This window comes from Pyrgilauda ruficollis, unplaced genomic scaffold, assembly GCF_017590135.1.
Source record: "Pyrgilauda ruficollis isolate IOZ18807 unplaced genomic scaffold, ASM1759013v1 scaffold34, whole genome shotgun sequence".
In the NCBI taxonomy this organism is placed as follows: Eukaryota; Metazoa; Chordata; class Aves; order Passeriformes; family Passeridae; genus Pyrgilauda; species Pyrgilauda ruficollis.
The window spans coordinates 6,817,803-6,843,238 of NW_024524822.1; the positions used below are offsets into that span (position 1 = coordinate 6,817,803).

Below are 25,436 nucleotides of genomic sequence, written 5' to 3' on the forward strand. Positions count from 1 at the left end.
CATACCTACATGAATCAAAATTTAACCATGTACATCATGGAAATCTTTAATATATCACAAGAAAAAAGCAGTTCTAAGACAGTTCAAAGACAATTTGAGATTTCCTCTTTTGCCATACAAACACATGACCTTGTCATGCCTCACAAGGTAACACCGAGGTAGCTGATGCAAGAAAACATATGCTTCTTTTTACTGGGCTCAAAATAGGAACAGAGGGGAAGGAGAATCATACTCAGGGCCAAACCCAGGTTTCTGAAGACCAGACTTGCAGCTGTCACTGTACTGAGCAAAAAATGTCCCCACCCACACGAGCCCTACAGGATTCCTAACACTGACTGCCACTACAGAATTGGGAAAATACTTTCTGGAAATTACAAACATTAGGGATTCATTACTTAGCCAGGAATTTGCACTGGTGTTATCACTTGGTTTTAAGACTTGGAGATTGAGCCATTTTTATGTTGCTGTGGGACACAGTTAAAGATACAGGAAAATAGAAATTATTATTTTTCATGGATTTCAAAGGAGACCGACATATATTTGATTTTCCGTGCACTGGCTGTCTTGCAGGCACTCTTCAACAATCCAATTACTACTTAAATGTTGGCCATCTAGCCCACAGACATTTCAGATCCTCATTTAAACCTGGACATACCTTATTTCTGTATCTTGATAATCACTACGAAAATCCTACCAGATCAAAGCCCAGCAGTTTTTCAGTACCTCAGTTCAAGGCACCAAGTAAACAGACATTCTTCTCACTGTTTGGTGGACTTCATTACTAATGAAGTAAAAATTGCAGACATCAATCTATTGCTTCAGATGGCCATCATCAGAAAAATAAACAGGAATGTGGCTGCTCACAGTGGCTCATCTGGCACATTCACTGGAAGGTAAATTAAAAGCACTAATGACCAGAGCACAACAAGCGAGGGAATAACATTGGATTTGAATAGAAAATGCTTCTACAATGCTTCATTCAACCAAGGCTGTGTTTTCACCCTCAGTCTTAAGATAAACAACTATCAGTGATTGTTTTAATTACTTCACCCATCTCCGCTCAAGGCCATGCCGCCTACAGCCCCTACAAAATAAATGAACACTACTGGTATTTTTTTCTGAATGTTCCCTAGTATCAAGAAAAAAATAAAAGGCAGGGGAAACAAAATCATCACAATATTCCTAATCTCTTGAAAAAACCAGTGAGGCTCTGAGTGGGTTCTCCTTCCCTGCACCTGCATCACCAGTTCACAGCTGTTGTCACACCCATCCCTGAACTGGGTAACTCCAAAAAGTCCAGCTGGCTCTGGGAAACAGCACTGACCTCCCTACACATAGTTTGTGTGGTACCAAAATTTCAGCATCACCCTGCACTGGTCTCAAATTCATCCTACTGATTGCTTCCCATAAAACCTCAATGCATCCCATATATATGGTCTGCCATTTTCCAAAGCTTGCCAGTCCTAAACAGCCACAGAATATCTTATATTCTCACTTAGTCTTCTTTTCCTCATCTCAAAACCCAAAGTAACTCCTTCTCCAACAGTTCTGAGCTGGCCAGAAGCAAATTCTCTATGGGACTGAGCACAGCCTATCACTGCAGTATTGTGGGTGCAGAACACTGGAGAACCACTGCAAGTGGAAATCAAACATGTAAGAAAAAGGAAAACAAAACCCAAATCTGTATCTTTTGGTTCTGAAAACAGATGAGGAAATTGCATTAAAAAACCCCGATGCAACTTACATTACAGTTGGAATTTTCCATTACAAATACAATTTTGAAATAGACACGAGCTGATAAATTCAGCATTAAGTTTTCTAAAAGTACTCTCAACTCTTCAGCAGTGCATGTACTTACACAACCAAAAAGGATCTTTCTGTATGAGCTCGGAGCACCAGCAATATGACAAACTGGTGTGCATTTAAGGAAACTGGGGCGGTGGGGGAGCCAGACACTGCTTCTCACAAATGATGATTTTTGAACTTGTTTCCATCACTTCTCTAGCTACAAAATCTTTTTTAATGAGGACACTACCTACCTACCTCACAAAGTTTATTTTATCAAGCCAGTAATTCAGCAACATGAACAACTGACAATTCACTCAACTATAGTCTTTGCCTGAGGCATTCACAAAAACATAAAAGAGCAAGAAAAACTTAAAAATGGTACTGGAGAGCTGAAACCTTGCTGGCGGCACACAGAACAAACAGAAACAATTGAAAGCTGAGGAGCAGTCAGTAATTTATACTACTGAGCCCAATGCCTGGACAGTAAGGAAAACAGATGGCTCTGCAATATGGAGATGGCTCCATGAAAAGCAGTCAGCGCGGGAATGCTGCAACAGCTCAGCAGCAATACTTTGCCTGGCTGTAACAGCCACAGCAAAGCAAACTCCATCATTTCAGAGGATAAAACAAAAGAAAAGAGAGTAAAAGAAAACAGAAGTTCTTATTCCAGTTGGCCTATATTCCATGATAAAGCGTGGGCTCCTTCAGAGTTTTTCCAAGAGTCCTGCACAGACAGATCTGTGCAAATAAACGAGCTCCATCCACCCGGCAGGAGCAGAGCTCCTCTTCCTGTCCCGGCCCCCTCCCAGGAATTCTGCATCACACCCAACGGCTCTGAACGTCAGCTATTTAGTTCTACTTTTAGCTCTGCTTTAAATAAAAGTGTGTGGAGTGCAAGCTGCATAATGAAGGCTCAAAACCATGGAGATGGCACAGACTGCACCGGGCAGCATTACCAGGCTGAGGGGGTTTTAGGGTTTGCTTTTCTTTTCTGGCAGACTTATTTACATGGAACAAAACCAAAATTTGCCAAAGGAAGTTTCCAACTCCATGCTGGAAGAGGCAAGAATTTCCAAATGGAAATGGCCCTGTTTGAGCCTTGAGGACAAACCCAGAGGCAATGGCAGGGAACTCATCAACAAACACTTCAACACAGGAAGAGAGGGTGAAGGAGTTCTTGACAAATGCGTAAGGACCTCAGACTCATTTTTTTTAAATATTGCATTTCAAGGCCATCGTGACTAAGCAATATACCAGTTATGCAAGGAGTTAAAATAAGCTAAAAATCTAGCACAAAACTTTTCAGAAAGGCCAAAACATTCTAAACTCTTTGACCGTAAGAACCTCTTAAAATAAATATATACTCACTATGGAACCAGAACACAGGTGAAAGCCTCAATTTAAAGCCAAGCATAAGATCCTTCTTCCTCTGCAAGTTTCCTGTGATAAATCAGGTTGTTTAAAGGGCAAGCTCAGTAGCTGGATTTAGCAGACAAAATATCATCTTGCCTTGCACACCATGACAGGTGATGCTATTCAGCTACAGATTATGCTGACATATTCCTGTTTCACCTACAGGATTGTTTTAATTTAAAAAAAAATCCACCAAAATGAGTGTTTTACTGTAGAATATGTCTATTATTTTTCTTAAATCAAAACTCACTGACACAGTTGCTGATGTTGGTAAACGGCCTCTGCACACAGTTTTACAAATGGTTTAGGATTCAGCATGAGCACACAACTGTCTAACTTGGGGTAGGCTTGTAAAACTCAAAAGCACAAGTTTATCATCACTCTCAGGGAGTAACCAAATGTTATTGTTCTTTAAAGTAATAATCAAATAGAAAATCAAAGCAAGTTATTTTCAAGGAAGACGCTTTCAGATATATTTCTCTTTTTCCAGACTTAAGCCTGAGACATTGTACAAGAATTAGAACAGAACCTGCAGTGAACAGTCCCAGCATCCTCCTGCCAGGACTGTGACCACTGGCATTGCTCTTCTCAAGAAAGCAAACATTAAGTTTGATTAAACACCTTTGTTCAAGTACTCTTGATAATAAAGGGATTATTCTTCCCCTTTTCTAATGGCTATTTTATTCTGTCAACTGATGGATCATATATTAAACTGTTTCAATTCCAAGCAGCATCTGCTGCTACAATTACCAAACTGAAGAAAGAAGGGATATAAAGTCCTGTGATTTGAAGGAAAAACAAGAAGAGAAAAAGGCATAAAGTTTACATGGCACTAACAATCCCACTGACAGGTTTTTCTGACTTTGCAAACTTCCTTTCAGACAGAAGCATTCTTTTATAACCTGACAACTCCCTGTAGCCTGAAAACCTCATGAACATGTCACAGATTTTTGTTCTCAACCTCTGAATTTCCTGCAAAAATCTTTCTAACCTACTGGTCAGGATGACATCCGACTGCAGACATGAAATTAATAAGTGCATTTGCAGTACCCTTCTTAAACTACTTCTGCCCTTTACAAGATTCATTGTTTCCCTAAGTACCCTTTTAATGAAGACAAACAAACGTCAACAAAGATTTAAAAAAATAAATAGATTTAAGCAACTTGCAAGAAAAGAAAAACCAAATCACTCAGTCAAGGCATGTTTGACTTTATCAGCCACTGAGAAAACCACAAAGGACGTGCTGCTACTCCAGTTTGATCATGCAAGTCTCTGAAAACTTTCCCTGGTCCATTATTTATTCAGGAAAAAAACCCTTTCCATCTTTACCATAAGAGCAGTGAACATGAGACATTAGTTTTCCAGACTTCACAGTGGCTGACAAAGCAAAACACAGACTGAATTTAGGCAGCCAGCAGAGCAAGAATCTCTGAAAAAGGGCACCTTAAATAAATGCACAATAAATGTCTCCTCAGCCCACTCAAGCAGAGCCTTCAGCCACTGCTGTATGTCCATGTCTGCTTTAAAAGCAGGTCATGGATGCTTAGAGAAAAGCCACAGACCCTGATTTCCATCCATCTGGGAATTACTACATTTTGCAAGTTAGCACATATGAAAATGCACTAAGGACAGTACTCTCTGAGTTCACTTAGGCTCACAGAGTTCTACTGCAAATAACCTTTGTAAAACAGTTAACATGACCTACAACAGATTTTTGAAGGAATGTGACTCTTAAAGAGAATAATTTTTCCATGTTCTGCTAACACAACAAAACTCTTTCCATAGCCTGACCATCAGCAAATATGCATTTAGTAGCCACAAAAAAAAAAAAAAAAAAAAAAAAAAAAAAGTTACTTTTAAATTTGTTTCAAAATTAGCTAAAAGTATCTGCAATGCATTAAAGTCTATTCCATTTTAAGTTTCTTCTCTGTTATTCCATGGAAGATCCACAGAAGTTTACCAGTACAGGAAGAGAGAAAAACTTCATTAATAAAGTCCTATCAAATTGATATAGCAAGAATATGGTACATGAGAGAACAAACTTTAACAGTAATGTGTTTTGGTTTATCAACCTAAATTAAATCTCTTTCCCCCCATCAATCCCTTTTTCATTTCAAAACTCTTTTACTTTGTAGGGAAAATTAATTTTATCTGAGCAGGTGAATATTCCATGTCCCTGCTGCTTTTAATTCATGAAACCTTCTATGGCAACACAGTTGTTTCACTTGGGCTCTTGCAAAAAATTAACAGGAAATTCATTCACCTGTGTGTGCAGACAGTGTTGCCTATTACATGGAAATACCACTTTGAAACACCATATTTACAAAACAGAATACTCCACAGCTGTCTGGTCTCTATGGGCATCTTTACAACACCAAGTACAGCATAAAACAGGAGCAATGAGAAGTTCTTTTGAAGGTCCCACACGTGAAAGGGGCTTATGCTGACTCTCTGCACCTGTGCTGCTCTTTGAAGGGACAGAATCATCCCTGGGATGCATCAGCTAAAGCAGTTGTGTGGATTATCTAACAAGACAGCCAGACTGCAGCTCTCCTCCCAGCTTTTCCCTGGAAGGGAGATTTGTTCCTTCCGAATCCTCTCTGCTTCAGCTCTTCCAGAGGGAAAGTATTGGCTTGGAGGAAATAACAACTAAGTAGCTCCCTCATCGACAGCAGAAAGCGAGCACATTGACTTGTGCCCTTTCTGTATTGATGCCCTGGCTGAGTAAATGAAGATGTACAGGGGAAAAGCAAAGAGCACCACAAGTGTGTATGTGACCCAGAAAAGCACAGTAGCAATTTTATATCTTCTTCAATCTTCCTGAAATGTGATTACAGTTGACCTTTAAATCTAGTAGATCAACCAATCGATTCTGCTGGAACAACCCTGTGTGTGATCTAAGAGCATGCCCATGCTGAAAAAACTTCCCATGCCTGGCATAGTCATTTTATTTTGCTGGAAAAGTTACCAAGATTTGTCTGAATTGATTTTACTTGCAAGAAAAACACACCATCAAAACTGCAGCATCAGCAGACACTAAAGGTCTTAGATTCTTGCAGGATGAATGCAATATCAATACAATCAGGATGTATCCATATGAGGTACACAAGAGAGATGGAAAGAAGATGTTTCTAATCTCACTTAATCCTAATGCAGCCCCAAGTCTGCTTTTTTAGACTGTGGGAAAAAAATAAATACAAGGAAAACTACAAACACTCCAAAGTATTTGCCAGGCAAAACACTGAATTTGGAACGGAAAACATATTTAACAGCTCTTTAGGAAGTAAAGCTTTAAAGCTTTCCTGTTGTGTTGGATGAGAGTTTTATTTCAGTTGAAAAATTGCCCTTTAAAAAAAATAAAACAAACCCACAAAAGAGACTTCAGGATGGTGTTTGTCCATAGTGGGCTTGGTGCAATAAGATGTTCATGTGCAGCATCTCCATCAGATTTCTCTGAGGGAGCAGCACAACCCTCATTTTATAGTTAGATATTTTACAGATGGAAAAAGACAAACACAACAAAGACACTTGTGAAAACTCATCCAGCAAGCTAAGGCCAGAGGAAAGAGGAGGATGGATCTCTCCAGTCCCATGACAAACTTGGCAATGCTGCTGCTCCCAAAATCTTCATCCTCCCCTTCAGAAGTGTTCTGGGAAGTCCACATCACACACTCGTGTTCACAGAGTCAACTACACAGCAAGTTCTTTTAAGCTGAAAGTTTTTAACTTCACTCCATATTATATGCAGGGTATCCAAAAGAACCAGAAAATTGGAAATGAAAGGTTAGCTGGTGCTTTATCAGGCACAAGAGAGCTTACAGACTTGATCAGCTCTGTGATCTATGAAATTTCTACAAACAGCTTTGGAAGAAGCATAAAATAGTGCAGCCAAAAAAAAAAAAAAAAAAGGGGGGGGAAAAAAAAAAGATGGCACTGAGCAAACTGAAAATGCTACACAGAAAATTCTGAAAATACAAGATTTGACTCCAGAGTAAAACTGAAGCAGACGGCAAAGCAGAGAACTTGTTAAGTCTGAGTGCAGAGACAACTGCAGAGAAGACTCTAAATAGAACCCAACTGAAAGCAGATGGGTAGGGCAGGGAACATTAGAATAAAAATCTAACTAATGGTAAAACACACAGGGATGTTTCTTCTCAAAGGAGAAACATATATCCACCCTCACTGAGGGATAACCTCGGAGGGAGGAGGAAACCATTATCTTTTTAACTGCAGCTTATTTGATAAAAAAGTGACATTTTCTCTGAATGAGGAATTCTTTTTCCATAAAGAAAAGCCACCATCTGAAATGAGACAGAGCCCAGTAACGCTGCAGTAGTTGAGAATGCCATGATTTCCATCAGAAAACTGTTTTGCAGAGATCAGGAACAGCTGTTTCAAACTGAATTAGACTAAAACTGGAAACAAGCTGTCAAAACCCAAAAAATATATTTTATACATAAAAGAATGTATTTGATTCAGCTGTTTTATCGTGGTGGTCAGCCAAAAGAGAAATAAAGTAACATTCTGAGATCCAGACGTTGTCGCAAAGACTCTCTCATTTTAACACTCTTTATGTAGATTTATTCCTTTGAGCATTTGGAACAGGAAAAATGTCAAACAGCTCATATCACAGATTCTTGAATATTTTCAAACCATGGGCAGCTTAAAACAGTTGAAAGACACCTGAGGACTCTTGCTGCTCCAGTCCCCATTCTCTGCATCTTCCATAGCAGTAACAGGCTGGTGCAATAAGGAAAATACACTGAATTGATGTTGACATGAAAAGATTAAAATAATTCACTTTAACCCACCACTTGTGGGTAATAGCACATGCATCCAGCTCCTTTTTGTGCATACTTGCAGATCCTGGGAGGCTTTTAGTGGGTATTTTCAATATTGATTTCCCTAGGAATTGCAGTTTCATGTAATGAGAAGTAAATACATCTATTTTAGAATATACTGCAAAATGTCACATCAAAATACAATTCCTTTGTGTCTAATGGCCCATGCAGTACACAGAGCACCTTTAGTACTCTGCCACTACCAGTCAGAGGAACTTAGAGAATCCAGATACAACAACCAAATTAATCAAGACTCTGCTGGTTTTGAATAGAACTATTTGTTGTAAAGCACAGCTCTGAACATCAAAGACCTCTGTGATTTTATTATGTGCTGTAAGATGTAGCCATTATACCCTGCTTGCCAACCAAGTCTGAGGTAATCTTGAAAATACCCTCAGCATTTCAACATGGTCATTACTTCTCATAATGATGATTCACGCTAATTCCATCTGATAAGCATATTAGTTATTACTGTCAGCTTCTCAGCAGATGGGCTTTTGAAGAAGAGGTATCTGAGAACAAGCAAATTCATGAGCATATAAAAAAATGTACACCCCAAGAAATGTATTTTTAACTCTCTAGAAGACCAGGCAATCATGCAACAGCAGCCATGTACCATTTCTCCTCTCAGATTGATCACCCAGTCCAGATTTAGGCATTTTAACTCCAGGGCTAAAGTTTTCAGCACACACAGTGCAGCTCCAAAGCATGACTGAATGCTTCACACTAAGCCAAGAAATTCACAAAAGAGCACAACAAGGTAACTGCTGCTCAGGATACAGAAACTTTTGATCTTTCTTTGAAAAGATCAAAAATGTGAAAGACTAGCACCTGGTAGAATCAATCAACTTTCATTAAATCTTCTTTTAATTCAGAGGACATCTTTTCCCACATATACTATAACTGAACAAGTGTCAGTGGTTAAAAGATTTATTCATGTTTTTTGTTTCTTCTGCAAGAATCATTACATTCAGGCACTTTAAAATTAGATTAAATGAACTGCTATAAATGCTTGGGCTAATCTTGCATCAGCAAAGGACATGATAACATGTACTGATAAGTGTCTTTATTTCCAGAACTTCAGGATTTGACAGCTCTAGTAGATTCAAATGCTAGCTCATACCAAGAAAATACACCACCAGCAAATGGGGTTGGGAGTGAAGCAGCTCTGAGTGTAATGATCATATTCTGGTCTCTTCTCTGTTTTCCTATCAACCCCCAAACCAGCCCAACCATGGCACCACTGAGTTTCCAGAGAGCCAAGACATGGTTCTGGAACTACTCAAGAAGTCTGACAGCAGGCACAGAGCTACACAGCCTACAGCTCCTATCCAGTAATGGTCCTGATGTCTGTAATGATCTGTCATTCCTTATCCACATTCTTCACCTGTCACACAGCCACAAACCACCACCCTTTGTCCAGGGCAGGATTACTCTTCCCTCCCAGGAAAATAAAAATCAGTTTGCATTGACCCCAAGAGATTTTGAGGGTCACCACAGACCCTCTGCTTTACACATCTTCAACATCAGCAGCTCAGCATTAACTCCTGCTGAACAAAAAACTGCTGGCACCTTTCTGCCAAATGCACATTTTCACAAAGCAGCAACCAGTGGTCAGAAATGCAGTTTTGATTATATGCTTACACAGTTCCTTACACAGACTGGTCTCAATTTTATTAGCTGTTCAACCATCTCCATGTTTTGTTACCCAATTATCAACAGCATGAGATTAAGATACAATGGGGAAGAACTGAGCATTGCTTATATGCAATTCAAACAAATAAATCCACTGTGAACTGTCTGGGGGGGGGCAGCTTCAGTAACTTCAAAAGAGAACTCAAAGAAGAACAGAGATGAGTACAATTCTGCATTAAAAAACCCAAATAACAGGCACAATAAAAGACCTGACAACAACAAAAGTAGAGAGCAACAGGGTGACATCATTAAATTTTCCATTTTATTTGATTTCCTCTAGAAGCTACAAAAAAATCTTTTCCATACAAATAATACCTGTGGGATTTTTATCACCTGCATCAGTTATTTTATATTAGTGTTCATATTCCTTGAATGCCCTTCATACGAAGGTCAGTGAATACTCTACAAACATCTTTAATTTGCCTCAAAGAAAGCAAGAAAGGACATTGAGTCTCTGAAAACATTCTTTGTGTTTTCAAGGTGGCACCATCCACGAGATGGTCAGGCTTGTTCACCAGCAGCAAGTCAGTCTGAGCCATGGAGAGCTGAGGCAGAAGAGAACTGGAAATTCAAAGGAATGCTGGGTCTGAGGCTTTCTCTCAAAGCTGTTCTTGTTCTGCAGTCCTGCATATTCATCAATTAATCCCCAGACAACATGGATTTCCAGTTATACTTTGTGTATTCCTCAGATTCTGCAAGTAAAGCCTGTTCTGCTGCTCTGATGGCTGTACTGCGAGTTACCCAGGCCACATTTCTGTGTCTGTGCCTGGCTCAGCTGCATTCAAACTCAATACAGAGCAAGGCAGTTTCAATTTGATTAGATGACCACATTACACAGCTTAGTAAGGGAAAGTGATCACTGCCTTATAAATTACTTATTTGAGCCATCCAGCATGAAATGTATGAGGAGTTCTTGCAGAGGGAAAGAAGGAGTTAGAGGAGGAAGAACTAGGAGTGGGCAGAAGTGTTTTGGTTAAAACAGAGCCACATCAATCATTTCCATCCTGAAATAGGCTAACAGCTAGGGCATTAATACTTATCAAAGAAACAGGGGAAAAAAACCCACTCATTAGCAAATAAAGGTGTTGCAAAGCATTAAATAATTCCCACCAGCTGACAAGGGGGCTGTGATTTATAATAGTGTGTTATTGATAGATCACTTCCCATAATTAGGAAAACTGAGACTGGTACTGCTTACAGCATTATTTTGATCAGAGCCTTGAAAAATACTGTTGAATAATAACAAACACTAGGCATAACAATAGAAAAACACCATAACATTGCTCTCAGGCTGCTTCAGATTTGAAACAAAATATTCTAAAAAAATTTCAGTAAGAAAGGCAATTCTGTTTGGACACATAACCTTATTTCACAACAGCACCCTGGTGTGAATTATTACTGTGATAACTCTGGGAGGATCACAGACATAAAACATTCAAACTATGCAGCAAAAATAAGTCAGAACAAAAGGCTAATTATTTCTCATTTTTTAAGCAACAAGTTACTCCTCATAACTCTTCTCTTCCTGAAGAACCAGAATAACCTCAGTCTACTAAAATGTTAAATAAATTCAACTAACTTCCCTAGTAGCACAAGTCAGCATATGCAGGAAATTCTCAGCTGCCACAATAACTTTCCATAGTGCAAGGGAAAAAACACATTGGCAATTTTCATTCCTTTCAGTCACATTATCAGGTGTCAAAACCACTTTTATAGCTAACAATAAAATAGTTACAATAGCCCTGGCTTGAACTTTTGTCAGAAACCAACATTAAAATCAAAGGCAAAGAAACAGAGAGCCCAAGAGCTGAAGATTCCAGGAACTCACAGCTGAGGAGGGAAGATACATTTCCAAAGAGAAGACATCACTGATGTTATCCATCTCTAATGCCCCAGACACTGCTTGAGGCAGGATCTCCAGGGAAAACAAACCCTGTCTAACAAGCAGAAGCTGGTGATTCTGCCTTTACTGTTGCTATTACTGTAAGCTTCCCTGTTTTCCTTATGGTTTTCACCATTTTCTCACTATATTCACTTCCTTTTTTTAAACTATCATTGCAGAGCTCAAAGACCCTCAGAAAAATTTCACATCCCACTTTTTCCTTCTCCAGTAAAGCACATGTGGACTACTGAAATTACATTTTGGTACAAGCACTTTCTTCCTCATCACAGCTCTTCCAGTGCTTCTTCCCCCCATCACTTTAATATCAAGGATAATTTCCACACTACCTGAATTTGCCATCCCTGCCATGGCTGGTCACTAAAATCAACCCTGCAATAAGAAAAGTCAGTATTCTTCAGGCAGACAACTGAGCAGTAATTAATAACTGCAGCAGTTGGAAGCACAGAGGTAACCACCTGTTTCCCAGTAATACTAAAAAAAAAAAAAAAAAAAAGAAAAAACCAGAACATTACTGTAATTCTGAACAGCAAGGGCATTTCACCAGATATTTACCCAAAAGCACACAGAATTAAAAGCCCATAAAGGACATTTTTCCAGACTGCCAGGCAAACAACATTAGTCACTGGCTATATAATACTTGGCACCTACAAAACATTTCTGTCCAAACAACCCAATGCACTTGAGACACATTTAGACTAGAAACTCTCTCAAGAAGTAGGTTAAGTGATATTATCCTCTTTTATCTGCACCAAAAATGAGGCACAGTAAAAATCAGTGTGTCCTATTCAAGGTTACAACAATTAGTGAGAAAAGCAGGAATAGAATCCAAGTGGCCCAGCTCCTATTTTGTGTCCAGTGTACAAAACCCACCAGTCTGTGCCACTCGTTTCTGCAATGACAGGAACAGAAGTTCCTGTGGCTGATGTGCACAGGAAAGGAGCCCACAGCTGGAGTTCCCAATGCAGCTCCCTCCAGGAAGCTCTGATTCTGCTCTTACAAATCAGACTGCACCAGAATCTGTGCATCAACACATAACAGGATGTCACAGTATTATAATGCTGCATTTTTGTAGGAAAAAAAGTCCTGAAAGGACATTTTGGCCACCTGCCTGAAATTCCCAAGAAGTACCAACACAATAATCCAGTTTCATTGTCCATGCTACTGTAAAACTACAATGAAGTCACAATGTTTGAGCACACCCAAAATTCAAAATTAATGTTCCTTGGAATGAACACATCCTTTTACAATCAAGATGAAGTGATTTTTTTTCCTGTTCTGCAGTGCTTCTCTACTATCATGGTTAACATTTAATGTCATTTATTGTCACTAAACTCAGTATTTGTGTCTAATCAATACTAAGCTACCAAGTGCAGCTGTAGCAAGTCTGGTCTTTCTCTACATGCTCTATCGATTGTCTTTTTTTTGAGCCCCACAATAAACACAATTTATACAAATAATTTATCAGGGAACATATCAAAATAATTTAATTAAAAAAACCTATCTATACCTTTTCTCTTCAGTCATGTGACAGAAAATCATTTTAACTCATTAATGGTAATCTTAACAGTTCGATTTTAAATTTATGTAAAAACAAGAGGAAGCTATGAAACAACAAATTTAAATCCAAATATTTTTAGCCTATTTCCACATGCAGATCAACAGTATTTTTTTTCATTTTGTAATTCCCAGCATATTGCTTTCAAATAAATTTATGACAACTACTGTCTAGCTTTGTTCACTTAGAAAACTTATAATGCACAGATATTGTAAAGTTTATCCAAGTTGCCAGAATAATCTTTTCACAGATGAGTAAATTAATTAATTTGATATAAATCCTACTTCTCCAAAAAGTTACAAAGTCAGAAGAGTTGATTTTTTGCTTCCTGCTTGAAGCAGTAGAAAACAGCCTTCCCAAGCACATGGTTATTACATTTTTTAAGCAGCATCTAATGAAGATAAAACAATACCACCACCCCTCACACACCCCCACACGTGGGTTCAAGAAGAGCTGGAACTGGAGCAAAGCACATGGATAAATGCAACTCTGAAAACAGCAGGGGATACGACACTGCACTTCAGAGAAGTTAAAAATCAAGAAAAAAAATTTAAAATAACATCACCTGTTCAAGACTACAACTGCTCTCAATTTCCCCACTTTTACTGCTGTTAAAATTACTTGAAGGTCTGAACACAAACCCTCCACTGCAAAGGAAGGGGGAGAAGGAAAGATGACTTGCAGACTATTTTTACTTGAGCAAGTGAACTCAGCTGATGCTGCTGTCACTCAGCAATGCAGAAGAGACTGAGTTTGCTGCTCTCCAACAAACACAGCCTCCCTTCACTGGCTGAAAGTCATTCTGGTTTGGGAGTTGATCCATTCTGCATATACCCTCCACCTAAACAAACAACAAACAAGCAAACAACCTGTACAGTGGTTAAAGCTCAAGTGTGGGGCATGAACTACTTAACAGCATCCCAGCAAGAAAGGGGAAACCTGCCCAAAAAAGCATTTTCCTTGCTCAGTGGACATAAAATACACTGTTTTCTGTTCCAGTGGAAACCCCTTAACAGGCACAGCCTCAGGCACCCACAGGGCGAGGGCACGGAACACTTCACCAAGGGCAAAGGATGAGCAAGTACACACTGCAGGCCATAAATAACCTCACTGAAGCTGCAGATGGAAACCCAAAGTTTACACCACTCAAAGAATGAGCTGACACTCCTGGGTTCCAAAAACCTGCACCTGATCTGACCACCAGCATTGCTGTAGGTGGATCAAGTGACCACACCACCAAAAGCTTCACTGAACATTTCATGGCTGGAGAAGTATGTTATTGGATTAATCACAGCACCAACAAGTATTTTCTCCCCCTACAAAACCTCTTTGTTGCCCAGTATTGAGAACAAATATTGGGAAACAGGCAGTTGCTTAGTAAAGGAAGCTGATATTAATGAGCTGGTGGTCTCATCTCCTGCAGGAAACAAGCAGCACTGGGAACAGGGAAGGGTGGCACAAGGGCCCTGGCATAGAACCATCCTGAAGAGCAAGAGAAGAGAGTTCTTGCAGTATCTACCACAAATCTGAGGTCACATCTCTTAAAAAAAAAAAACCAAAAACAACAACAACAAAAAAACTTAATCCGTATTTCAGTCTAGAAAGTGACTTTCAAAATTTCCTTTAATCTAAGCTTAGCTGATGCCTTCTGCTCCGTGGTGATTCCCCTTGAATTGTAAGAAAATGGAAGAAGCAGGCAGCTGGGTAAGGCAGAGCCTCTGCAGACCCAGCCTGACTGCTCCAGGCCACACACACCCTGACCAGGAGCCCTCCTGGCTGCTGCTGTCATCTCAGACTGCACCTGCTCAGACAGAACAGTATAGTACAAAATTAAATAAAAAAAAAAGCAACTGCCATGATGTACATAACTACTAAACCCAGAATTCAAGTGCAATGACTCAACAGAGACAGTCCATGAGAAAAACAACTACTGTTACCTACACACATCCTATCTTACCCTTAATAATCTCTCTGCATTAACCTTGCAGAATGATAGCTCATTTTTACCTTATCTAATATTATATCTTCAGTATTACATTAGAGAGTACATATGGATCCTTCTGGGAAGCAGCACTTCAATTGTAATAAAGATAACTTCTTTTCTTAAATAAAATTGAAGAGGAGGGGGAAAGAAATTTATCAACTAGACCTAAATACTGTTCCATGGCTACTGCATGTCTCCATACACCCCACAGGCAGCAAATGACTTCCATGATTTCTACTGATACATAAAACAGGTTAAAGCAAAGAAGAAAAACCACTTAGCTGTTACTTGCAATAAAATAAACTTCCTGTGTTTTTCAGTTATGGCTTTGTGAGAGCTGTTAAACACCTGAAAAAGAAAGGTCCTTTACAGCTGTGTGTGTATGCAATTAATGCATTTGACAAGCTGTTGTGTTCCCAAACAGCTGCTTCCATTACACAGACAACTTCACCATCTGCAAAACTATTGGATAAACTACAGTAAGTAAATATCAGGAGAGCAGGTGCTCATAAATAACAAACGCTGCCAAGATAACACACTTCTGTAAGGGAAGTTTTCATTCTTCCCACTGGACCTCTTCTTACTCCTGAAGCAGGTAAACTTAAAACTTAGAAATGGAGGAACCAGTGCTGTGACTCACAGGAGCAGGAAAAAAGGTTCAGGGCAAGTAGCCGTGAAATCACCGTTAAATGCAACTCATCTCTACTGCACTCAGCCAAAGGGGTCAGTAAATTTGCACCTGAAAGAGGGTCTTCTCCAAATACATAACCAAGCACAGCTACAAGTATTAATCATGGTAAACAAACCAAACCAGTGTCAGCTTAGTCTCATCTCCTGTGTCAACACTCACATCTTAAACACAGCATTTTCCATTTATGTCTGTGACTATGATCATCACTCCATTTCACATCCAGCACTGCTACTTAAACCAAAAACTTGTTCATTCATCCAAGACCCAAACAAAATCAGGCATTTGCTGGACCCAACATCAACACAAAGCTGCAAATAGAAAGAACCAGCTATTCTAACATCCAGTATCTCATGAACCACAGGACAGTGCTTTGATACACTGAACACTCACTTGCTTCTCATAGGTAGCTCAGTTATTACCAACCTTACTTATTATTGTCCTCAAAGTGACTTTTAACAGTCACCTCATGTCTTAAAAATAAGCAGAATGCACTGAGACATGCAGCACAGCCTGTGCACTCATTTTCCTTGTGTTTGGTGAATATTCTTTTGGAATGGCACCACAGCCCCAGAAGTCTCCTCCCCTGGCAGCCATGGGGCTGTTCATGCCATCAGTAATGCATGAAGAATCAAAGGCAGAGGAAAATGCCCTTATCTCAGCTCATCAAAAATACAAGCAGGCAAGCCACAAAGGGGTCACAAATTAAAAATTAAATGCAGGCAGATCTAAAGTGTATTGACAGACCATCACTTCGAAACCATCCCTGCGAAGCAGCTGGAAACAGGAGACACATAACAAGAATCCAAGGCAGCCAGAAGAAGTAATGAAATAACTCTTATTCCAGAGGTGTATTTAGCAATGAAGAATTAAGCAGGAACAGAAGGATCTGTGCTGGTAAAGCCAGCAGCTCACACCCTCACACAGGCAACACATTTTCTGCAACTTAGCCAGTGTTTTTCTTTTTTCTCTGTTGTCTCTGACTTCAATTTCACAGCTAAAAATCAAAGGTACTGTTCTTCTCCTGCAACATTTTGTTGTGAATATGAGTGCACAGGATACTGAAACTTCCAGCTTTCTGAAATCAGAATCCAGGATTACAAAAAAATTGCTCTTCAAAGCTCCATAACACTCTAAGTTAATAAAAAACTACATTAGAACAGCTCTGTAAAGCTATTTCATTACTGCCTGAGTTTACTCTGATAATGACCTAAAGAAGTAATTAAATCCCTGAAGACTTAACTGCCTTACAAGTTTATAATTTTTCCTACTTCTACTTTTGCTGAAAGTAGCAAATTAATTATTCTTTCTTCAGTGCCAATAATCTGCTGCTAACAGCAAGGAACACAAGCAAACATGAAATATTTTCTCAATTACTAAACCTCCACTTAAAAATCTTTCCTGTCCCCCCATTTTCCAATCATACCAAATTTCTCTCAATGCCAAATTCTGCTGATTTTAAAAAACATTAACACATACTTGTATTCTGACCCATTACTGCACAAATATTATTGTGGTATTTATACAAACATTATTGCAGAATCCTATCTTAAATCTGAATAATATAGAATGGTTGGCTCAATGTATAACAAGAATTTGCCTACAAAGTATTTGTGCACTCTCAAAGTCTTCCTGGCTCATGTATCATAATAAATAATTTAAAGTGGAACTGTTTCTTTTAATGCTCTAAATATTTTCAGATTTATTATTCCTGCTTACTCCTGCTGTCTTGCATAAGGGTATTAACAGCTACAACTCCGGACACATTTACTACTAATAATTATTGTAACAGAAATGAATCCATCTTTTATATTTCTTAACACCTTACAGTATTTCAAACATAACTTTAAGAAAGCTTTTAAATACTTACTCATCTTCATATTTCTATAAAAAGTAATAGGCATGCTCAAAAAAAATCAGGATGGGAACAAGCAACCTGAAATGTAACAGTGCTCACAGGCTAGCAATAATTTGAATGCCACTTCTATGTGCTTAAGAAAATTAGGTGAGGAAAGGAGTATTTTTGATCCACAAGTAGATTGTTCAGAGTAGAAAAAGAAACATACCTATCCAAATCCTACACATATTCAACATACAGGTTTATGAAACTGAAATACGCTTTGAGAAAGAAGTTTCTTTCAGCAAATACATTTTTAAATGTAAAAGATTACATTAATATTATCTGCCTTTTTCTTCAACTCTACTTAAAATTCAATGCCATATAGACGATATGAAAACAGGAGGGATGCCAAAGCTGCTGAATACAAAGCTGCTTTTGAGACCATGGGCAGGAAATGGTAGGGAAAAGGCTTCAAGATTTCTGATGATGACAACTTCCCCAGAGGACTCTTTCCTAGAAATAGTCTGGAGGTGACATAAGCTGTTGATTCTCTGCTCTAATATCCCACTGCAGTGTTTGCTGCCAGATGCAAGGACACAACATACTTTTAATTTATATCTACAGAAGATGCTAAATGTGGAAATGCTTGGGAGTTAATACTCCCTTTGAGACCAAGGGCAGGCCTTGGTATCACAGAAAAGTCTCCTCTTAATTAAAACAACATTTTATCCTTGAAAGTACATTTAGGTATGCATTATCCTCCTCAATTCAAAAAAAAAGTCAGCCCTTTTAGCAGCCCCAAACACTCAGAAGTCAGCTGTATGTCCAATGCAATGGGAATACACAACTAAATCACACAGATGTGCTTGGTTACCTTGTTTGACCATTTGTAGGCCTGGAGGAGTTGGCTGTACAGGGGGGTTTTGTCCTGCACAGGGTCAAGGCTCAGCAGCCCACTGTTGTGCAGGGGGTGGTTCTCTGAGGGCTTCCCAACGAGGTTGCTCAGACGTTCCAGCTCCCTGGCACAAAGCAGAAGGGCATTTTTTAGAGACAGAGCTGGGAATGGCAGATGTGCAGTACTCCAGGGACAGCAGCGTACACCAATTCTATTTTAGTAGCTAAATGAGTTTTAAATATGTCCCAAATTTCATTTCAAACATAATCCCTCTTATTACCCAAACAATTTGAAGCAGTCTGTTGGTTGTTAAGCTCAGCTCTTCTTCGGAGAGAAAGTTCAAGTCCAGAGTCTTTGAAAACAACCTGGAAAGAGTCAGACTATGGCAGGTCCTGTTCACAGCCCAGGGCACCTCCTGAGCAAAGCAGCCCCTCAGAAACAACAAAATTCTGACTTCAGCACTGCCTGAAATACTAGAAGTAATTTTTTTAACCACCAAGAAAGCAGATGCCTCATAATTTCATTAGAGAACTCCAAATTAACATTGTCCTCATATAAATATACACAAAAACTGGCATTAGTCCTAAGCCTGGAGACAATCCTGCAAAGGCTGTGATTACTCTAATCAAGTATCTGCCTTCCAAGTTCTCAGGACAAGGAAGGATCTTCTGATTTCCATGAGCAATTTGTATATCTGTAGTGTAAAATACTCAAATGAAGCATAATAAGCACCATTTTCCAATGAAAAAATCCCTCACTGTGAAATGATCTATCATTGCTTCATATCTCATTTGTCAAACACAACATTTAATCATAACAAAAGTTAAGCAATTTTTCAAACTTGCATTAATCAACTGTAGAAGAAAGACTGGCCACTTTGCACAGATATAAAAAGCAGTTTTTCAAGTGACATGACTAATCAAGTGCTTTTCCTTCTGAGTGCCCAGTGCTACACCCAAGTCTGAACTTCAGAACCTCCACTAAATTAAATGCAGCACTCAAAAGGGAGCTTATGAAAACATCTGTGAAGAAAAATCCAAAATATCTCCATTTACATTTAAGAAAGGTTACAAAAATAAACTCCCAACAATCAGGGAACTGACAGTTAAAAGACTTCCAGACTTTACTAACACAAAACTCTCCTTTATTAATCATCATTCCTTGAAGTTTCCATGGCCTACATTCTTTCCAGTCCTCTAGTGCTGTGAACACTTGCAAATCTGCTTAATACTCCTTGACAGAAGAATACAATAAAACAAGTGTGACTAGGCATAATAACTGAGGATTTGCAGAACAGAGATACCAGTCATTATTTTCACTACATAAAAGTCCACTGGTAATATTAACCTCAGCACACCTTGGAGCATTCCCTTGCTCCTTGAATAGGCCAGTTCATGGAATACCCTGGGTTGGAAGGGACCTACAAGGATCCAAGTCCAGCTCCTGAGTTGTTGTCTATTATTGCCTACTGGGAATGAGATTTTGGGCTTATACCTGATTACTCTTTAGGAAGCCACAGAGCCAGGCAAGAAGGAAAACCAAAGGAACAGCTCATCTTCCACGGAGCAAACTGTGAGGCCTCCTCAGCTTGAAAACTAAAAACCAGAGGGACACAACATCTACCCCTAGAGCTGGGTACAGCATCATTCAGGAGAAGGGTCATCCACCACCTTTCCCAACAGAAGAGAAGTGGGTAAAAATTACGTTACCATGATGACAGCTAAAAATCAGCAAGGCCTTTTAGCTGACATGAAATTCTTGTACACAAGACCCTGAAGCAGAAGGGGCTCTGGGAAGGGTGGTTAAGCACCTGGGGACACCTCCCTGGACAGTGCTGATGGCTCCCAGGAGGGTAAAGCCAAACCCAGCGACCCAGTGGTGGGATCAACACGGACAATCATTGAGCCAGTTAGGCTGGAAAACACCTTTATGGTCGTTAAATCCAACCATAAACCTCACACTGCCAAGCCCACCACTAAACCTTGTCCCTAAGTGTACACAAAGTACTCAGTTCCCGTGTCTGGGTAGGGGTTTTCAATTTAAATACACAAAATTGCTGAATGAAACTGTGCGCCTGCCTCTCTCTTCTGCCCATAACTTTACTCCACATCGTCAGCCTCAGCAGTTGTGTCTCTACTTACACAAAACACACCTGCTGGTACTAAGCAGCTACACTTACCTGGGATAATTTTCCAGCCTGACAAGTTTTGGCAATAAAATTAACTTTCTTGAACCCCTTAGATGCTAGTGAGTAATCTGCACCTAGGGATGCTACTCGGTAATGCTACTGAGTAGTCTGCACCTAGAAAGTGTCTTAATTTTTAACAAAAAAACTTCAAATATAGAGACAAATCTCCCTGCAGCCGAACACCTTCACTTTGTCAATGCAATCCCACCAACAGGTCCTTCGTGAAAGCAAAAGGAGAACAAAACCCAGGTAAATATTATTAGCATATTTAACCCTTTGGAGACTCTGGAGCAGAGCACCTCGAAAGGGTTAACGCGCACAGTGCTGGGGGGGGTGGGGGTGGAACAAAACGAATCATTTTCGCATTTATTTGCCTAAAACTTTGCCCTGGAGTGAAAAGGGCCCCGCCGGGCGCTGAGAGGAGCCAGGACAGCCCGGGACCCCCTCCCTGCCCACCGGGGGCTGCCCCGCCGGGGCCGCTGCTCACCCCAGGTCGCGGCTGACGGAGTGCAGGCTCTCCTGGAAGGCGGCCACGAAGCCCTTCTCGCGGCCCTCCAGGGTCTCCTTGTTGCGCATCCCATCCTTGAGGCAGTCGAAGACCCTGGTGACGCTGGAGCGCAGCGCCTGGATGGCGGCGATGGCCTGGGAAAACGCCTCCAGGTTCACGCCGGGGCTCAGCGCCCCGTCCGCCATCTTGGCCGGCGCCGCCAACCCCGCCGCGCCGCCGCGGTGCACGCTGGGAAATGTAGTCCGAGCGTGTGTGGGGGGACGGGTGCTGATCGCCACGAGGCGATTTTTGAGAAACTTTTATCTTCTTTTCCTAGGCCGCTTAGGTCAATAATGACGGAGTCGGAAAGGTTGGAAGAGACCTGTGAAATAATGGGATTAGCTCAGCTGGATAGAGCATGGTGCTAATAACACCAAGATTGTGGGTTCGTGTGTGGGTCATTTACTTGAGACTTGGACTTGATGATCCTTGTCAGTTCGATCCCTTCCAGTTCGGAATCTTCTGTGAATCTGTAAATCATCAGTTCTAACCATCCATCCAGTACCACTACCATAACCCCTAAACCACATCACCCCGTGCCATGTCCAGATGCCTGGAATCACAAAATTACAGAATCATGGAATCACAGAATATCCTGAGCTGGAAGGGACCCCAGGACCATCCAGTCCAGCCCTGGCCCTGCATGGACACTCCAACAGCCCCTCCATGTCCCCTGTTATCCAAACTCTGCTGGAGCTCTGCAGCCTCAGGGCCGTGCCCATTCCCTGCGGAGCCTGGGCAGCGCCCAGCACCCTCTGGGGAAGAACCTTTTCCTAAATCCAGTCTAAACCTCCTCTGGCACAGCTCCATCATTCCCTCAGGTCCTGTCACTGGTCACCAGAGAGAAGCGATCAGTGCCTGCACCTCCATTTCTCCTCTTGCGGAAGCAGCAGACCACAATGAGGTATTTGTAGGGTTTATTCCCTGCCTTGGATGTTCTGTGCAGCTGTAGGGTGTTTCCCAGGCACAGAACCAGAAATAAAACCATTTGGAATGGGAAGCATTGGCCCCAGTTCTGCTGCAATAACTGCATTGATTATGATGCAGGCAAGAGCATTTCCATCCTCCTGATGCTCCTGGGGAGACGGGAGATGTGCAGGTCCCACGTTATAATTCCTGTCTTAGTGATGGAGCCATCTGGTGCAGTGAAAGGTGTCCCTGCCCATGGCAGGGGGTGAAATGAGATGACCTCTAAAGCCCCTTCTAACCCAAACCAGCCTGTGATTCTGTGTTTCTATATTTCAGTTGTGATTACTGCTGAAACAAGGCCCTCATTACCCAACCTTTGCAAACCACTGCAAAGTTCAGGAGTGCTTTCACAGCACTGAACAGTACTGGTTTGATTTTGTAGGAGCTGCTTGTGTTTCCTATGCCACTGCCAGCTCTTTTCACCCTCAGAATGCAGCTAAAATAAATAGAGCTAAAGTAAATGAAGCACTGCACAGGCCAATAGTCACTCCACACAGAGTAAACTGCAGCACAGGGATGGGTCCTTTGTTTTCTCAGCTTCTAAAGTAAATAACAACCCCTTTTGTAAAGGTATTAATTAATTTCAGTAAGCAAAATCCACACAGATTCCTTAGCCATGGGCGATCTTTCTTTTTCTGTATGTAAAATGGAAATGAATACAACAAGGAACAGCTCAGGTGTCAGTGGCCAAGTGAAGCGAAGCTTCGCCCTCCACTCAGTGACACTTTTCTGTCTGTCAAGTGATGGATTCTGAAAATTGTATCCAATCAATTAAATGTTCTCAGAACACCATGTGAGGTATTGGAAAGTGAAACCCTATTACTTAGCATGAAGAATGAGAAAATGAAAGGGCTGCGGTTCCTCTTGAGCTTAGGGATGCTGTTCTGTGCAAGCACTGGGGTAAAGCAAACCTGGAAGCAATACAGGCTGAAGCAATGGAGTTCAGCCTACACAGCCAGTGAAATACATAGCGAAATACAGTGAAATACATAGTGAAATACATAGTGAAATACATAGTGTGCTTCAAAGAATCAGTAATGGACTGAGCACACATAATAAGGTAAATAGGGACAAGGTAGGAATAATTCTTTGTGTTAGAAAACACTGAATGTAAGAAAAGCAGCCAGAGGCAGAAAGGACAGGACTACTTCAGCCAGACCAGCAACCCAAACTGTTTATGGATCTGTAGTGCTACTTACTTTAAACATAAAATACCTTTCTTTGGACTAAAATAGATTGATCAAGAAAGTATTGTGTTGTAAGGGAATACGTGCAGGCTGAGAGATCATTCCTGCATGACATTATTTTTTTTTCTTCCCAATACAAAGTTCAGACTCTCAGTGCACATTGCAGATGTCTGTAACTTATTTTATGTGTTATTACTTGGAAATGGATGATTCTTTTCTATTTAATAGTTACTACTTTAAAACATATGTTTTTGTATGTCAATACTGCAATTATTTTAATTATCTCCAAAAGCCCTGTCATTGTGGTACCCAAATGCAAGGAGTTCTGATTTCACATCCTACCTGGAACAGCAAAAAAGGTTTGACAGTTGTTTTACTATTTTTAAACAAATGACAAACCAGTGGCCTAAAAACAAACCCATAAATATATAAGGAACCATTTGGAACTTGCCCCTATAGAACAAAGTGCACCACATAGCTTTGCCTTAGGAACTCAAAGGAGGGCATTCACAATTTTTTGCTCCAGGGATCTGCTTTTTCTTGCATAAATGAGGAGCCAAGTCCTCCTGAACAGACAACAGGCAATTCAGAGCACTCAGAGCTCCACTGGCTCCGTGGGGAGTTAAGGCAGGCACTGCTTCAACACCTCCAGATAATGGCTGAAGAAGAGAGCAGGAGCTCCTTTTCCTCTTGTTATTCCTCCTCCTGTTTTGCCACATCCAGAAGGAAAAGGCTGCATCGTTTTGTGTGCTCATTTGTAGGGCATTGCCGTGCCGATGTTGCTCGTTTCTTTTAAGCAAAATTCCTTAACTGGCAGCTTGCCCAAGCCAAGGCAGTATGTTCATTTCATCTTCATTACAGGTGCATTGTAAGGGGGCATTATGGAGAGAAAATATGTGGAACCAGATTATCTCCGAGGTACCGATAAAAATCTCCTTGCCTTAAAATCATTAATAAAACATAAAAGCAAGAATCCAGCTGATGTTCTGAACATCCAAAAATCTTATTATCTGACAGCTGTTGAGTGGGCTCCTGCAAAATTGTATAGGTGGCTCGATATGTGCAGGTTTCCACACCTGAGCAAACAGCAGAACTGGTGTCTTTTATCCTCTCCACCAGAAGTTCAAGGACCTGGTGATCTCCCACCAAAAAAAAATATCACATTTAAAGCATAGGGGGTAAATCCACATGGCACAACTTGGTGTCATGTGGAGAGGTGCTCCCTTAGTGCCCACACTAATTAACCCTGTGTCTCAGCCTGGCTAATTAGCTGTGGCAGACCCCTGTGCTAACACAGTGATGCTCCAGCCAGCTCAGTTCTCCCCATCAGTGCTGCTCCACGCCGAGCAGAGACACTACGAGATGGGAGAGGGAAAGCTGCTCTGAGCTGCCAGTTCTGGATCTGTTCTGTGGCTAAAGAGAGAATTTCATTTTGGGTGCTGTCAGTCTCGGAACATGCAGAAGCTCTGAACTCACTTGGAGAGAAGGGAGGGGTAAAAAGTAACAATCCAGCCTGGCATCACATGCAGCAAGAGAAGTTCAGCTCCCTTCCCAAGAAGGAGCTTGGCTGGGGGAGTGTGTAATTAAGATGAACACTTCACAGCAAAGTATGTTACTCAAATTGCAGCTTCTAAGAACCACGTGGGCTGTAATTAATCAGCAACATCAAAGCAAAGGGATGACTTCAGAATCCTTGCAGAGGTACTGTAAACAATTTGTTAGGGAAGAAAGTGTCAAATTAGAAATGCATTCTCATTTAAGAGAAATTAATTTTGTTGTCAGGAGAGACAATTAATGGCCACTATTGGGTTTCAAAGCAAGTGCAGATAATCTCTCACAAAACATCTGAACAGGGCTCAATATTTGAAATAACTTATAACATAAGAAATTATCTTTATCTTCCTCTGACAGAGATAAATGCTGATATTTATTCTATGGCAAGC

General features: G+C 40.6%; 1 protein-coding gene across 1 annotated transcript in view; it reads right to left on the minus strand.

Annotated features, from left to right (window-relative positions):
- MED27 (mediator complex subunit 27) overlaps positions 1-21,519 on the minus strand; it is an 84,158-nt gene extending 62,639 nt beyond the window's left edge. Inside the window, exons 1-2 of the mRNA XM_041475158.1 lie at positions 21,278-21,519; positions 18,582-18,726 (exon numbers count right to left, since the gene is read on the minus strand). Coding sequence (XP_041331092.1) covers positions 18,582-18,726; positions 21,278-21,483 — 351 coding nt within the window. The 5' untranslated portion in view covers positions 21,484-21,519. The remainder of the gene's footprint in view (positions 1-18,581; positions 18,727-21,277) is intronic.
- Between the last annotated feature and the right edge of the window lie 3,917 nt (positions 21,520-25,436).